Source organism: Ceratotherium simum, chromosome 14 (assembly GCF_057802395.1).
Source record: "Ceratotherium simum simum isolate JZ-2026a chromosome 14, ASM5780239v1, whole genome shotgun sequence".
Taxonomy (NCBI): domain Eukaryota; kingdom Metazoa; phylum Chordata; class Mammalia; order Perissodactyla; family Rhinocerotidae; genus Ceratotherium; species Ceratotherium simum.
In genome coordinates this window covers 9,964,902-9,982,428 of record NC_141913.1, presented here as the reverse complement: position 1 = coordinate 9,982,428, position 17,527 = coordinate 9,964,902, and the positions used below count along the sequence as shown (strand labels likewise).

At 44.0% G+C, this 17,527-nt stretch overlaps 1 protein-coding gene across 11 annotated transcripts in view; it reads left to right on the top strand.

The window, feature by feature from the left end:
- Nucleotides 1-17,527, top strand: part of GREB1L (GREB1 like retinoic acid receptor coactivator) — a 264,178-nt gene that overhangs the window by 241,427 nt on the left and 5,224 nt on the right. For 8 of the 11 annotated variants that reach the window (XM_087439006.1, XM_087439003.1, XM_087438997.1 and 5 more), the window contains 10 exons: nt 762-1,342; nt 1,565-1,667; nt 4,100-4,255; nt 4,546-4,685; nt 7,056-7,217; nt 7,337-7,544; nt 13,118-13,283; nt 14,251-14,478; nt 15,434-15,575; nt 16,493-16,693. In XM_087439006.1, the coding sequence (XP_087295132.1) occupies nt 762-1,342; nt 1,565-1,667; nt 4,100-4,255; nt 4,546-4,685; nt 7,056-7,217; nt 7,337-7,544; nt 13,118-13,283; nt 14,251-14,478; nt 15,434-15,575; nt 16,493-16,693 (2,087 nt within the window). The remainder of the gene's footprint in view (nt 1-761; nt 1,343-1,564; nt 1,668-4,099; nt 4,256-4,545; nt 4,686-7,055; nt 7,218-7,336; nt 7,545-13,117; nt 13,284-14,250; nt 14,479-15,433; nt 15,576-16,492; nt 16,694-17,527) is intronic. The other 3 variants (XM_087439004.1, XM_014780291.2, XM_087439005.1) reach the window with 2 other exon arrangements.

Here is a 17,527-nt window from a genome sequence, read left to right as displayed (position 1 = left end):
GAAGTGAATTGGCCAAATGCACCAGGATCTCTGGGCAAGAGCAACACCTCATTGGGAGTAGATCATACCTTCCTTCCTCCTTCACATGGAAACATTTCCCATGCTGGTTTGGGCATCCATGGAAGTGCCTACACCCTGGGGAGCTTATCCACAGCTGGAAGTGTGAGGTCCTTGGACCCCAGAAGAAAGCGAGTGCCACTGGAGTGGGACTTGAATGTGGAGCCTGTATTGGTCAGGGTCCTGGAATGAATCAGATGGCGTATCCAAATGAGGTAACTTGAAGAGAGTTTAACAACAGGATTATTTAAAAAGATGTGGGCAGGATTTAGAAAAGGAGCAAGAGGTGGTATAGTTAACCCCAGGGCGCCCTGACCACCACTGGGCCTGAAAAAGCCAGGAGAGGGAGCACTTCCTGGGACCCAGAGAAGCTGGCATGACATGTGCCACAGCCCTCGTGGAGAAAGGCAGCCCACCCTGAGTGGCCAGGAAGGGAGCCAGGGAATAAGTAACTGGTTTCCTGCTGGTGTCTCCCATTGGCCAATCCTACCCAAAAGCCAGGGCAGGGGAGTGGGGGTGGGGAGCATGGAGAGGGAGGACAAAGGGAAGATTTCTAGGACAGATTTCTGCAGCTGGCATACAGAGCCATGTTCCAGCTGGTTTCTTGGCCTTTTCCTCCTTCCCAGAGGTGCCTGGAACCCAGGAGAGCACACCTTAGCATTGGTAACGGGGTTCTGGGGTGGGCTTTGTCCGTCCTCTTGCAGGCTCCATCATGGAGAACGGGGTGAGCTCTTCCAGCACAGCCGACAAGTCCCAGAAGCAGTCCCTGACCCCCAGCTTCCAGAGCCCAGCCAACAGCATGGGGCTGGATGAAGGGGTCTCTGCAGTCATAGCAGGACCTGGAGAGACTCTGAAGCAGGAGTGTGACTCCCTGGGCCCCCACATGGCGAGCAGCACCACCTCCAAGCCTTCGTCGTCGTCGTCCTCCTCCTCAGGACCCCGGGCCCTCCCGTGGCTGGGACAACCTATCCAAGGCTGCAGGGGCCTGCACACCACCCTGCCCCCAATAGTGATCTTATCGAAAGCGGCCTACAGCCTCCTGGGCTCCCAGAGGGGTGGCAAGCTGCCATCCTCCTCATCCCTGCTGCCGCACGCTGACGTGGCCTGGGTGAGCTCCCTGCGGCCACTGCTGCACAAGGACATGAGCAGCGAGGAGCAATCCCTCTACTACAGGCAGTGGACCTCGGCTCGGCAGCACCATGCCGACTACGGCAACCAGCTGGACCCCGCCTCTGGCGCCCGGACCTGCCACCCCCGGCGGCTGCTGCTGACTGGGCCCCCCCAGGTAGGGCGGGGGCCAGGCCAGGCCCTGTCCTAGGCTGGGGTCCCCAAGATGGAAAGAAGTCAGGGAACGTCTTGGGGCTGGGGTGGGTGTGATCAGAGCAATGAGGTCCTCAGGCCTCTCAGAGGCAGAAGACACTGAAGAGCCCAGGTGTGAAATCTCTTTTTTCTTTTCCTTCCCTCTCTTCCCTCCTCCCTTCTCCCCAATTAAAAATATTTCCATCAGGTGGGAAAGACTGGCTCCTATTTACAGTTCCTTAGGATTCTCTTCCGCATGCTCATCAGGCTTCTGGAGGTGGATGTGTATGATGAGGGAGAGATCAACACCGGTGAGTTCTGAACCCAGGCAGTGCAAGGGGCAACATACAGAGACATTAACACCAAATCCGGGGGTTTTCCTTTGCCTTCTGGATTTCTACAATACCTAATGTATGGCGTTATTGCGAGGTTAAAGGTAACGTGCCGGCAAATAGTCGTAAGTAAACTAGGGCCATGTTTTAGCTCCTTGAGGCCGGGGGTGGAGCCCTCCACTCTTTTGTCCTCCCCCTCGCAATGTCCCGCAAGACGCTGGGCAAAGAGGCCTTTTAAAAGCCCTGTTGGATGGATGGATTGCTCAGATGGTACAGTCATTCAGATTTAAAATTCGGTTGTGGTGTCCTACTGCTTAAGGGTCCAGGGCGTGTTTTATACTCTGGATACTAGGCCTTTGTGGGTTAGTCAGAGTGCACCTTATATTTTAACTGCAGGCTCTGAGTGAAGGTGTATAGATTCCTATAATGAAATGGAAACTTCTATGTGCAGAACAGAACCCTGGCACCATAAACAAACCACCACCTTCACGGTGGCAGTAAGATGCAGGGGCTAGTGCCTGACAGGGTCATGGGGGCTGGTTTCCAAACTAAGATCATCCCAGCTCTCCTCCTCCTGTTCCCCACTTCCTAGCCCTTTCCCCCCAGCTGTTACCAGTGAGGCAGTTCCACTCTGCAGCCCATCCAGCAGGGCCAGAAAGTGGGTATGAGCAGGGATCAGCCAACGTTACATCTGTGGCCAAGGACAGTGTGGCCTCAAACTGTGGTTTCACACCTCAGAGCAATTTGTGCTGGAGGGGAACAGGCTGGGGGTGGGGGCGAGCAGTAGAGATAATCAGGTAGAAGTTCTTCCCAAGCCTCTCAAAGATGAGTCCAGAAAAGGGAAAGCCCTTGGCATCTTCTATCAGATTAGCCCTTGGAGATCTCACCTTACTTGCTTTTCCTAAATAGTTGGACCTGTTCTGTGACCAGCTCAAGGGACTAGTTTAGTCCAGAGCAAGACTAGGTAAAATCAGCCATATTTAATCATTTTATTATGGCTTTTGGCCCTATTTCCATTCCTTACCAGTTCACATCCATGATTACACACACACACACAATCCCATCTTCCCATCCACATCTTCTTCTTTGTGTCCCCAGGTGAGCTGTACCAGACCCCAGGCCCACCACAGAGGGTACCCAGAGCTCTAGGTTGGCCGCCTGGAGGGGGCTGGGGCCAAGAGGGCAAAGGCAGAGCCCAGCAGACAAGGAGTGAGGGACCTGTCATCCCACCAACTTTCCCGCCAGGCTCACTGGCACCACAGAAGAACAATGCCTTTAATTTTCTCCTCAGATCCTGCTACAGTGCTCTTGGGTCTTAATGTGTGGGATGAGCTGTGAGAGAGTCACCCACAGCCAGTGGGACAGGCAAACCTGGCCTTTGTAGAGAGCAGCACTGGTCGTTAGGCTTTCTTCCTTCGCCCTCCCTCATTTTAGAGCAGGTGAATGTGATGGTGCTCTGGAGAGGCACAATGACATGTTTTTCAAAAACTAGAATAAGCTTTAAGTTTTAAGTAAAATGCAAACGTCAGCTCAAGGATATTAAACAGGATTGTGTTAAAAAGGTAATAGCTATACTTACAGTCTTTTGACATTTTTTGTTTTTTTCTTCCTTTCTCCCTTCTAAAGTTGTCTTAAGCTTTCTGATCTTATAATTTTTATTATTAATAACAAATGTCATCTATTGGACACCCACCATGTGCCTGCCACTGTCTTAGCATTTTCAATATACCATCTGGAATCCTTAAACCAATCAGGGGAGCCTGATGGCTTAAGGTGCCTGCAGGTGTGAAGTAGTGAGGGGCAGAACCTGGCTTCAAACCCAAGGCTACTGGCACTTAACCTTGACTGCATACAGAAACCACCTAAGGAGCTTTAAACACCACAGCAGGTGCCTGGGTAATACAGGAGATTCTGGGGGTGGGGGTGGGAGGTGGGGGGTTGGCCTAAGACAGGGATGTTTACAAGCTCCCAGGTGATTCTAATATGCAGCAGGCACTGGGAATCTTGCTCAGTGTATCTCTAAAATCTTCTAGGCTGTCAAAGTCTTAAAAACCCCACAACTAAAACTCTAAGATAGAATTTAGATTATCCAAAATTAAACAAGCTTTTAAGGCAATTTGGGGGGCTGGGGTGGGAGACAGTTGATCTCATATATGTGGGAGTTTTGTGGACTGGGTCTGTAGAGGCTAATGCTGGGGGCCAGTGAAGGCACACGTCCCTCTCAGTATGGGTCTGAGGGACAAGTCTGCTTCCCTCTACCCTAGGACACGGGAGCTCATTTTTCAGAAATGCCTTTGTCCACCCATCTGGGCTTTATGTTTCATAAAACCTTTCATCTCTGGCACTTGGGAGGGAGGCCGGGAGGCCAGTCAATCCATCTGCTCTGCACACTTTCTTTCTTCTTGTCCAAGATCACAGTGAAAGCAGTGAAGTGAGCCAGTCAGAGGGAGAGCCCTGGCCTGACATCGAGAGCTTCAGTAAAATGCCCTTTGACGTCAGTGTGCATGATCCCAAGTACAGTTTGATGAGCCTGGTATATACTGAGAAGCTGGCAGGGGTCAAACAAGGTCAGTGCAAGTGGAACAAGGCTTACCTCCTCTGAAGGTGAAGGGGAACCTAAACCAGGGCAGGAGGCCTGGGGCAGTTGAATCTTTGAGAGCAGCTTAAGTAATTCTCTTCTCTGCTTTCCTCTGCTCTTGCACACATACATATCACCTTGTAATTCTCATACCTGCCTCTCAGGGATTAAATCATAGAATCCTTGGAAAAGCCCTTTCAGGGCGTAGGGGACTTTTCTTCCCAGGTGTAGGGGCTTCATGCAAATCATGGGAAGGTTTTTTTGCCTCTTCATACACAGAAGCAATAAAGGAATCCAGAATTGAGGAGCCCAGGAAACGAGAAACTGTGTCCATGATGCTGACCAAATACGCGGCCTACAACACCTTCCACCACTGTGAGCAGTGCCACCAGTACATGGACTTCACCTCCGCCTCCCAGGTGCAGCCCCTTTGCCCTTGCCTGTTACCCAACATGGATTTTGTATGTAAAGGATGAAAAATAAGGCTCCCAGTTTCAGGCCCTAGACAAAGGATAGCTTATGAGATGGAGCCACTCATTTGTGAGCAAAATGCATTACTTTGGGCTTAGGGATTATGGGCAGAGGAGGGGAAGAGGGAAAGAAACTGAGTTTTAGTGTCTTAAATCACTTCATCAAAATGGTTATGTGTATCATGTTTAGTTTAGAGAGTAGCTGAGATGTTTATCTGTGATCCTGAAAAAACTGCTTATTATGGTATACTTGACGAAAGGGTCTTTCCCCTCTTTGGGTTGTTGATCTATAGGGTGTGCCCTTTGAGCTGTGAACAAGTCTGTTGATTTGCACCAACCTAGTCATATTCTTACTCCAGCGTGGGATGGTTTGACCACTGGGCTTACAGAGAAGACAATGGTTGCTCTTTTATTTATAGAGAACAAGAAATAGGAACACAGAAGTTGAGCTAGTACCCCCTAGTATTTGGCTTCTTTTTGGTCTGAGCATCTTTAAGCACAAAAGATGGGAAAGGCAGCAAATGATATGCAGTGCTTATTTGGGGGATAAGTTCCATGTCGCTTTCCCCCACTTTATCTTCTTGATTTTTATTACTTAGCTCTGAACACCTAGAACAACTCTTCCTTCCTATAGGATATACTGATTGTACTTGCCCCAAACTTGATTCTGCTCCTGAGAACCAGGTCCTCACCCTTTCCCCAAGGTACTGGAAGGGAATGTACTGAAAACCTGGATTGATCATTCTGCCCTTCTAATACAAGTTTCCTTTTATATCCTATTTGTTTTCTTGGTGTTATTGAAAACTTTTAGTGGGCTAGTTTGAAATCAGCTCACAATGCTTTACAGAATATTTAAGATTCATGTCTCCCAATCCATAAATCATAGGTTTTTAGAAAATTTATTAAAAACCCTATATTTATGTAGTTTCTGTGTGATTACAGTACTAAGTAGTATATTTCCACTCTTGTGAAGCTGAGTGAACTAGAATTTAATGGAAGAATTACATTTTTTTCTATGAAATGTAATATTTAGGTTAAAACTCTTAGGAAATCTACCTGGATTCTAGTTGCTGCTGGAAATTGATGCTATCCTTTCATTAAGCCAAATATTGTCTGCATTGCAGAGCATGTAAAGACCTTTATGTAATTGTTCACTGAGATGGGTTACTGAGAGAGCACGTGAACTTTCCAGCAATGTAAAAAATAGGTTAGATTTATATTTGGCTTCAGTGAGTCAAATGGTCTCTCCCGGAAGCCAAAATTCTAGGCTAAAGGACTGTTCCAACCTCTTCAGCTTACGCTGTAGCCAGGAAAGTTGGGGCCTCAGAAGCATCTTAATGATGTCAGTCCTAATATTTTACTTAGAAAAATGATATTCATTTGACTTGACCCACATAAAACAAAAGCATTTTCCCCCTATAACTAGGCACCCTTGGGAATGTTTACATAGCAGGACATCCCATAGGTATTGTAGGGAAGGAAGACAAATTCTCTACCCTCTGGGTCCTTCTGGCTAGGGTACAAATTAAATTGACTGAGACAGAATAACAGGAGAAAATCAAACAAAGCTTTACAACATGTATACATGGGAGAGACCCAGGAAAAACTGGGTAACTCACCAAAATGGTGGAGGCTCTCCTCTTAAATAGCATCTTCAGCTAAAAATAAAGGAGGGTGTTGGGGGCAATGGTTTGGGACTTCAAAGGGGAGGAAGGCAATTCACATGGAAATGGAAAAGCAAATGTTTGATGTTTGGTAAACAGAACTTTGATAAGAATGGGCTTAGCAAGGACCCTCCCAGTCTACTGATACGCAGAGTTGTCTATGGTGATGTGTCCCCAGGATAGGCCTTCAATCTTAAATTTCTTTTAGGTAGGTAGTGTGTGTGTGTATGGGGTGGGGTTGGGAGGTCAAAGTTTCCTTCAGAAACTTTTGTTCTTCAAAATAATCAAGCCAAGGCAAAGAGACACATTTTGGGGTGGCCAATTCTGATCGCCCACAGCATATTTAACCTCTGTAAGACTGAGCAGTAGTGGTTCTAAGAACATGAGGAATACAAAGGCAGTGCCGAGCAACAGGTGCTTCTCCACCCATGGAGAGGCTGTGTGAGGCAAGATGCTTGGCTCTCATGTCAGCGGCAGCTACTAAAAGATGAAGTGTTTGCCTTTCCAACCCTTCCAACATTGCATGCACGACCAGGTCTGGTGGCATGTATAAGTTCAGGTTAGTTTGCCTCTCTTAATAACAAAGTTAACAAGTGGCCTGGAAGTTTGCAAACCATGGGCTTACATTCCCTCCCTTTCTTTTTTGCAAATGTAGATGTCCGACTCCACCCTTCATGCATTCACATTCTCTTCCTCTATGCTGGGAGAAGAGGTGCAGCTCTATTTCATCATTCCCAAATCCAAAGAGAGTCATTTTGTCTTCAGCAAGCAGGGCAAACACCTGGAGAGCATGCGGCTGCCCCTGGTTTCAGACAAGGTGGGTGGTAGCGTCTGGACACAAGGACTGAAGGGCCTCAGGTACTGGATCAGGTTCTCTAAGCTTCTTGTATCTAAGCGTTTTAATTTCTCTTTTTGGTCTTTTTTTTCCCCTTTCAGCAGAATTTGAACGCAGTCAAGAGCCCTATTTTCACTCCTTCCAGTGGTCGCCATGAGCATGGACTCCTAAACCTTTTTCACGCCATGGAGGGCATCAGCCACCTGCACCTTCTGGTGGTCAAAGAATATGAGATGCCACTGTACCGCAAGTACTGGCCCAACCACATCATGCTGGTGCTTCCTGGCATGTTCAATAATGCAGGCGTGGGTAAGGGGTTCCCCGGGACAGGGAGAAGGGCTGAAAGATAAACTGAGCTCCATTCCCCAGGCATGAAACTTGCAAAGGTTCCCCTGCCTCTGGAAAGTGTCCTGCCCTCGGGACCAAAGGACATTTGTCTTTTTTTTTTTTTTTGGACCAAAAGACTTTTGATGCCTCTTTAAATTTGAGTTTTCTTTTCCCTTTATCCACAGTTTTGCAGAATTTTTAACTTCTGACACTAATAACTAAAGAAGTCACTGGTTTATTGAGCACCCTGGGAAGGGCTTGGGACTATTCCCAGTGTAGACTGCGAATGTTCCTAGGCTGGGAAAGCTGGCCACAGAAGTTTAACAGTGAGAAGGATGGTCTGAGGAGGAGGGGGAGTTAGTAGTTCACTCTGATCTGGAGGGGTCCCCAAGTCATCGCTAATCTTAAAGGCACACAGCTAGGTCTAGGGGGTTCTGTACAACCAGGAATTGGAAGCATCATTACTGCCTATGGCAGTCATCTTAGACGGGCCTGGAGGAAGTCTTTCCTGCCTTTCCCTAGGGGGTTTAAGAGCAATGGGCTGATTTCTCAAAGGGGGTACATGGGTGTTGCGTGTATTGACAGAGCTGTGGGAGGCAATGGAGAGCTCTAGAATGCCTTCATTTACCTTACTGAGGCAGGAAAGCTTGAACTGGATCCAATGTTTTAGAGCTGTACAGTCTGGTTACTTCTTTGATTGTACTTCTAAATCATTTTTCCCATCGGCTTCTGTGGGTGTCTGACTCAGTGGAGAATCTCGGAAGGGCTAAGGATCAAGAGCTGCTAATTTACACTTTCGAGGGAAGTAAGAACATCCAGCCCACAGCTGGAGTGAACAGCAGATGAGACCTGAGTCGTTTCCCTGAATCTACACAGTCCTTGTCTCTAGGGTCTCTCACTTTCCCCACTTAGCTTTTGTCTCTTTGTCTGCCATTCTGTTCATCTCTCTCCCTTCCTTCTTAGGTCTCTTCCTTTCTTGTTCTCCCTTCCACTTCTTTTCATGTCCTTAAACCTTCGCCTCAATATGACATTAAAGTATTTTCAAAAACTGGTTTATTGTTTTTGAATGCAATTTTATTTTCCATGTTTATCACTTTATATCAAGTGAATTAAGACTTTTATGTATTTCTGATCCTTTATCCTCCACGTATCCCCAAAGGAACTAAAATCTTTTTCTATATGAATATGACCCTCAATTACACCCTTCTGTGCCTTACTCACCTTTAGGAGAAAAAGTTTTCTCATTCCAGATCTGATTGAATTTTAGTGCCAGTTTAGCAACAATTTTTTGCAAAAATGTGGGGAGGGAGAAGCCAACGTAAAATAAATGCAAGTTATTTAAAAACTTTTTACTTGTAAAAAACATAAAATTTACCATGTTAGCCATTTTAAAGCAGACAGTTCAGTGTATTCACATTGTTGTGCAACCAATCTCCAGAACTGTCCCCATCTTGCAAAAGTGAAACTCAGTGCCATTAAAGACTAACTCCCCCATTTCCTCCTTCTCCTGGCAACTACCATTCTATTTTCTGTCTCGGTGAATTTGACTATCCTAGGTACCTCACGTAAGTGGAATCATACAGTATTTGTCCTTTTGTGATTGGCTTATTTGACTTAGCGTAATGTCCTCAAGGTTTGTCCATGTTGTGCATGTGTCAGAATTTCTTTACTTTTTAAGGCTGAATGATATTCTATTGTAAATATAAACCACATTTTGTTTATCCATTCATCCATTGATGGACACTTGGACCGCTCCCCACCTTTTGGCTATTGTGAATAAGGCTACTATGAACATGGGTGTACAAATATCTCTTCAAGACCCCACTTTCAATTCTTTGGGGTATATACCCAGAAGTGGAATTGCTGAATCATATAATTCTTAATTTTTTGAGGAACTGACATACTGTTTTCCATAATGGCTGTACCATTTTACATTCCTACCAACAGTGCAAAATGGCTCATTTCTCCACATCCTCACCAACACTTGTTATTTTCTGAGATTTTTTTTTTTATTGATGTTTTAATGGTTTCTAACATTGTGAAATTTTGGGTTGTACGTTTTTGTTTGTCCATCACCATATATATGACTCCCTTCACCCCTTGTGCCCACCCCCCACCCCCCACCCCCCACCCCCACTGCCCCTGGTAACCACAGTCCAGTTTTCTCTGTCCATGTGTTGGTTTATATTCCACATATGAGTGAGATCATACAGTGTTTGTCTTTCTCTTTCTGGCTTATTTCACTTAACATAATACGCTCCAGGCCCATCCATGTTGTTGCAAATGGGACGATTTTGTCTTTTTTTATGGCTGAGTAGTAGTCCATTGTATGTATATACCACATTTTCTTAATCCAATCGTCAGTCGAGGGACACTTAGGTTGCTTCCACTTCTTGGCTATGGTGAATAATGCTGCAATGAACATATGGGTGCATAAGCCTCTTTGGATTGTTGATTTCAGGTTTGTTGGATAGATTCCCAGTAGTGGGATGGCTGGATCATAGGGCATCTCTATTTTTAATTCTTTGAGGAATCTCCATACCGTTTTCCATAGAGGCTGCACCAATTTGCATTCCCACCAGCTGTGTATGAGGGTTCCTGTTTCTCCACATCCTCTCCAACATTTGTTGAGATTTTTTTGATAGTAGCCATCCTAATGGGTGTGAGGTGGTATCTTATTGTGATTTGATTTGCATTTCCCTAATGATTAGTTATGCTGAGCGTCTGTTCATGTGCTTCTTGGCCATTCGTATATCTGCTTTGGAGAATCTATTCAGGTCCTTTGCCTATTTTTTAATTAGGTTTTTTGGTTAGTGACTTGTAGGAGTTCTTTATATATTCTGGATGTTAACCCCTTATCAGATGTATGATTTGTAAATATTGTCTCCCATTCTGTAGGTTGCCTGTTCACTGTTGATTGTGTCCTTTGCACAGAAGTTTTAAATTTTGATGTAGTCCAATTTATTTTTTTTGTTGCCTGTGCTTTTGGTGTCATATCCAAGAAATCATTTCCAAATCCAATGTCATCAAGCTTTCTCCGTTTTCTCTTTTAACAGTTTTATAGTTTTAGCTCTTACATTTAGATCTTTGATCCACTTTAATTTTTTTGTATAGTATAAGTTAAAGGTCCAACTTGATTCTTTTGCATGTGGATATACAGTTTTCCCAACACTATTTGTTGAAGAGACTGTCCTTTCCCCATTGAATGGTCTTGACACCTTGGTTGAAAATCATTTGCCCATATATGCAAGGGTATATTTCTGGGATCTATATTTTATTCCATTGGTCTGTATGTCTGTCTTTATGCCACTACCACACTTTGTTTACTCTAGTTTTGTAGTGAGTTTTGAAATCAGCCAAGTGTGAGACCTCCAACTTTGTTCTTCTTTTTCAAGGTTGTTTTGGCTATTCAGGGTGCCTTGAGATTTCATATGAACTTAAGGATTGATTTTTCTATTTCTGAAAAAAAAAATCTGATAGGGACTGCATTAAATGTGTAGATTGCTTTGGGTAATAATGACATCTTAACAATACTATGTCTTCCAATCCATGAACCCAGGATGTCTTTCCATTTATTTGTGTCGTCTTTAATTTCTTTCAGCAGTGTTTTGTACTTTTTAGTGTACAAGTCTGTAGCCTCCTTGGTTAAACGTTTATTCTTAAGTATCTTATCCTTTTGGATGCTACTGTAAATGGAATTGTTTTCTTAATTTCCTTTTTAGATTGTTCATTGTTAGTGTATAAAAACACAACTGATTTGTGTGTGTGTGAGGAAGATTAGCTCTGAGCTAACATCTGTTGCTAATCCTCCTCTTTTTGCTGAGGAAGATTGGCCCTGGGCTAACATCCATGCCCATCTTCCTCTACTTTATATGTGGGACGCCTGCCATAGCATGGCTTGATAAGCGGTGCATAGGTCCGTGCCCAGGATCCGAACCTGCGGACCCCAGGCTGCCAAAGCGAAGCACATGAACTTAACCACTAAGCCACCGGGCCAACTGATTTTTGAGTGTTGTTAATCTGCAACTTTACTGAATTTACTTATTACTTCTAACAGTTTGTGTGTAAAATCTTTAGGGTTTTCTACATATAAGATTATGTTGTCTGCAAATAGAGATAATTTTACTTTCCAACTTGGATGCCTTCTCTTTCTTTTTCTTGTCTAATTGCTCTGGCTAGGATTTCCAGTACTATGTTAAATAGAAGTGCTAACGGTAGGCATCCTTGTCTTGTTCTTGATCTTAGAAGAAAAGTCTTCAGTCTTTCGCCACTATGATGTTATCTGTGGCCTTTTCATATATGGCCTTTATGTTGAGAATGCATATTACACACAAGCTCTTGAAGGTAGATTCTCCTAAATCCTAGTATTACCCTTGATCTAGTCAAACTGTTTTCCTGGTTCTTCCATAGACTTAAGAGCTTTTTTAGCCTCTTCATTTCATTATCACCTACATTTTGTTTCATTTTAGGGTGGCCTACTCATAAAATCTAGCTAATTCCTGATAATCATCATCTTAATAATCACTAACACTCACTGAATACTTACCACGTGCTAGGCACTATCCTGAGCACCACAGAACAATCCTATGAAGTAGACATTATCTCTGACTTCTTGCAGGTGGGGAAGCCAAGGCATAGGGGAGTTAACTTGTTCAGTGCCACACAGCTAGGAAGGGGTGGAATCAGGATTCAAACCTAAGCAGCGTGGCTCCAGTCTTCTCTTACTCACTACACAATACTGCCTCTTGCAAAAAAGTAGACTTAGGAAAAGAATGCCAGTTTCCAGAATCATCTTCAGAGAAGACATTGCTGCCAATTTCCTAAAGGTATCTAAAGCAGGGGACACATTAGTGTAAGAAGCATACCCACTTACTGCAGCCCTGGCTATGCCCTAGAACAGGATATATGAGTGGCTGCTTCTGAGACAGAGAGCCTCTTATCATGCCTTTAAGGAACTAACCAGTAATAAGCATTTCCTCTATGTGGTATCCTTTGTCCTATTGGGGAAACTGGATTCTTGCAGTACTCTTCAAAGTGCAGTGCATGAATCACCTGCATCACCAAAGACATCTCTGGTTTTTGGCCCCTCATCAGACCTACTCAAGTGAATCTCTGGTGATGGGCTTCAGGAATCTGCATTAAAAATTTTTTTTTTAATTTTTATTTATTTCCTCCCCCCAAAGCCCCAGTAGATAGTTGTATGTCATAGCTGCACATCCTCCTAGTTGCTGTATGTGGGACGCAGCCTCAGCATGGCCGGAGAAGCGGTGCATCAGTGCACGCCCAGGATCCGAACCCGGGCCGCCAGCAGTGGAGCGTGCGCACTTAACTGCCAAGCCATGGGGCCAGCCCCGAATCTGCATTTTAAACAGATTTCCTCAGTGATTCTTGTCTACACTGAAGTTTGAGAACCACTGCTCTGAACATTTGGTTGATCCCTGCCTGCATGGTCACCATGTGAACTAGTATGCCTGTGGAAAGAACATGAGCTGTATATGGGGCTTCAGCCAAGCCTGAGGGCAGGATATACAAGCTGTGATTATGTTGCCTTCCAGGTGCTGCCAGGTTTCTCATTAAGGAGCTTTCCTATCACAACCTAGAACTGGAGAGGAACCGCCTGGAAGAGCTGGGAGTTAAACGCCAGTGTGTCTGGCCTTTCATCGTTGTGATGGATGACTCGTGTGTCCTGTGGAACATTCACAGTGCTCAGGAGCAGACCAGGTAGTGGTACTTCCCAAGCAGGTCTAGAGGAGTACGACACAATGCTATAGAGAAGGTACTTTCCCTGTGTGTGGTTATGCATGGAAGTAAATGAGAAGGGGGTAGGTTTCCAGAGCAAAACAATCATCCCTGAGACTACCCTAACACATTTTGTGATGACTTAGGAATTTTTTAATTTAGACATTCAGTATGCCATTAAATACCTGAACTATTTCTGCATCATGGCTTTGGTTAGCTAAAGTCTGTTGAGACACACTATGATTTAGAGAGTCCACTGGCTTCTGAATCAAGAGACCTGCTTTTTAGCCCCAGCTCTGCTTCGTAACTATCTGGATGAAAAGGGAAAGTTATTTCTCTTCTGTCTCAACTCCATCACCTGTAAAATTATGGGTGGGCCAAAAATCAGTAGTTCTACTCCTGGGGCAGTGGTGAGGGGGTCCATGAGGACCAGAGAATGCTAAACCTGAAAAGTCTTACAGAATAAATGGTCCCAAAATGTCAATAGCACCCCCATTGAAACACTGTACCAGATGACCTTAGTCCCTTCCAGCTCAAACACCGTGATTTTTTGTCCTTGTTTCCAAGGTGGATTTGCAGCCTGTGAAGTTCTCCTTTATTGTATTATGATTACCAGAACTGGGAAGCATATTGTGTGCTTCTAACCTCTGGCTACCTCTCTTTGCTAACTCCCTGTTCATTATTCACTTTGAAACAGGGGCTGGATTTCATTTTCTGCCTTAACATGGTTAAGCCCCACCCCCAGAATGCAGTTTCTTTGTTACCAGTGACAGGCAGCATGAAAACTGGGCTTGACATCCATCTCCATTCCAGGCTAATATAAAGTAAATCAGCTAATGAGATCCTTTACAGATATTAATACTGTACAGTAGTGTCGGCCCTTCATAAATGACCCTCTCTTCAGTAATATTTACGCATATCTTATATAAACTAACTTTACATTTCACAGCCAGCCAATGGAAGCAGGAGTTTCCAGTAAGAATGTGTCCTTGAAGAGTGTCTTGCAGCATATTGAAGCAACACCAAAAATCATCCACTACGCAATCCTGGGCATTCAGAAATGGAGCAACAAACTAACTTCTCAGAGCCTGAAGGCCCCATTCTCTAGGTGCCACGTGCACGACTTCATTCTCCTCAACATAGACTTGACTCAGAATGTGCAGTATGACTTCAACAGGTAAGTTAGGCTTCCTGGGTGCAAGTAATCCTGGCATCTACTGATTGTTTCTGCCCAGCTCTGTAATGTTTTTATTCCTCTGTTTGTGTCTTTATAATTGAGAAACTGAGAATCTCTTCATATGGACAAGGAGAAAGGAGGGATCACAAGCCTCAAAGTGCCCCTTCATCACCCTTCAAATTGACCCAGACCCTTAATAATAGATGTTGTAATGTGAAATGCTTAGAAAACATATTTTAACCATCTCATTATTCAATAAGAACTAAAACAGGGACAAACACTGTTGAATCAACACAAATCAGTGTGTGGATCCATAAAGATTAAGCCTAAATTCACCCTCAGAACTCAAAAGGTAATCACTTTCTCCAAATGTTAGTAAGACCCAGAGATCTGGATACTGTAGGAAAAGCCAGCAGATGGGAATGAGCAGCTAGCCCTGGCCTTGCCTCCTGAATAAATTATGTCCATATCCTGGAAAACCTGAGATGGCCAAGGAAGAATGTCAGGGACCATAAGGTCCCTTTATGTCAACCCCCAACTCTGTAGCTATTAGAATATTCTGTAGCTATTTCACTTCTGTGTTTTCAATTTGGCAGATGTTTCATCATGTTTACAGCCAGGATTTTAAAACTAGGAGCACCTCTGCACTCCTGTCCTGCAAGAGCATATAGAACGTGCAGTCCTATTTCAGTTAAGGAATGCCCAAAGGAATGCCCAAGGTCCTGTGGCATGTCAGGAACTAAAATCACCTCACTTCCTCCTTCCTTTTTCCTTTAATGGCTGTAAGGCCCAAATCAAGAAGTTCACAGTCCAGTGTTAAGAGGACCAGCTCCATGAGGGGGCAAAGTTGATTCTGTTTAAGTCTGTGATCTGCCACGCCTTTCTCTGTGTGTAATTATCATGGTTGAAATGTGGCAGGTAGTCAAAGAAATCGATCGTTGTGATTGTGATTTAGGTATTTCTGTGAAGATGTTGACTTTAACCTGAGAACAAACAGTAGTGGCCTGCTCATCTGCCGCTTTAATAACTTCAGTCTCATGAAGAAACATGTTCAGGTTGGAGGGCAAAGGGACTTTATCATTAAACCAAAGATCATGGTAAGTTTACAAGCTTGATTCTACTGTTGAAAATAAGAGAATGATTTCTTATTAATATCTTTTTTGTTAGGTACTGGTATTAAGCACTTGCCACTTGATTGCAAGTGAGGTAACACGGGGAATCAGTTCTTAATGTCAAATTTGCAGTCTCATTTCCCTTCCTGAGGACTCATCTAGAGCCAAGCATAAGTTTTAAAATTCAACAAAATTACCTTTCTTTAGACTTAAGGCTTAACAACTCCATCAAAGCTTCAGTTTCAAACATAACATTCTGTTTTAAACTGGCAAAGTTAATACCTTTACATTCTTTATGTAATATAAGATGGCAGAGTTAACATTTTTATATTCTCTGTGTAATACATGAGAGAAATGTAAATCAAGAGGCTTATCTGGTCCTTTTAGAAAAAAATCTGGCTAAAAAAATAACATAGATCAAAACCTGTTAAGGGTGAATTCCATGGGCCTACCATCCTTTTCTCTTTAAGAGATTTACTGGTATCTAATCATTTATAACATGTGGATGCCCCAGTGGAGCTTAGAAACTTCTTTGCTTTTTTTTTTTGCTTTTGGTTGTGATGGGATGGAACTAAACCCATGCACATTCAGCAGCCATGTAAAAGGCTTCCTGTTGGTCCTCACAATGTATTTGCTAAATGTAGTAACTTGCAAAGAAGCCTCTTTTTCCATTTTCTCCTGCCCTTGCTGTGTATAAGTTATATTAGACCCAACTGTACTGTTCCCAAGGGAAAAAAAATCCAGTACTCAAGAACGACAGACTTCCATTTAAGCCTATCTGTCACTGTGCTACTGCTGTTATTTGGGGACTGCTAGGATGCGATGCAATGTTTCCTTGCCCGTTTCATCCAGTGACAGACATCCAGCAACATTTCCCATGATAATCTCGGCTCTGATTTCAGGTGTCAGAGAGCTTAGCACCCATCTTGCCCCTTCAGTATGTCTGTGCTCCCGACAGTGAACACACACTACTGGCAGCCCCTGCGCAGTTTCTCCTGGAGAAGTTCCTTCAGCATGCCTCATACAAACTCTTCCCCAAAGCTATCCATAACTTCAAGAGTCCTGTGTTGGCCATTGACTGCTACCTTAACATTGGACCGGAGGTAAAGGGGAAGGGGGCTAGTACTCTGCTTTACCCACTTCCATCCATTTCTTTCCCATTTTAGCTCCCATTTGAAAGCTTAAATGGAGACAAAAAAGGAGCCTGTGACATGCTCATTTAGGCAAAGGCTCACACAAGATGTGATGGCGGTTGCCCCTCCCCTTACACCTACATTGCACCCCTCCACAACGAGCCAGTGAACACACAAAGCTGAGCTCAGAGGTCAGCTCTGCTGAGAAGCCTGCCTCTACGACCTTGGGCAGAAGCAGTTGCTTGCTCCTCCCTGTCACAACGTCTATCAGACGATGTTATAATCATGAGATGATGTTTCTCACCAAGACTGTGAGTTCTTCAGAGGCACACAATGCCTTAGCCACTGGTTTAGGCATATAAGAGGAACTCAGTGATCGCTGAACAATTTAGGGTATCACGGGACACCTTTATAACTGTCGTTTCTCCAGTTCCCACTCCTGGACTTCTTTTCCATTGTTTCCTTATTTTTCATTCTTACTCCTCTCTCTCTCTAGCTCATCCCAGTTTTAGTTTTTTAAAAAATTTGCCACTTGCACCTTTTTACGCTTCTGACCACTGAGGGCCTTCAGGACTTCTAAGGGCTTCTGCCACTAAGCTTTCCCTTAGAATTATTAGGGTTTTTTGTAAAGATTTTTATTCATTAACATAATATATCCTTCTTGTAAAGAATTTTTAAAAATAACAACTAAAAAGACAAAAAAAATCACTGGTAATGGAAACATAACATTTTGGTGTACCATTATTTTCTTCCAGGCTTTTTTCTTTGTAGGTATTAACAAAGACAGTCTCTTAAGACTGAAAT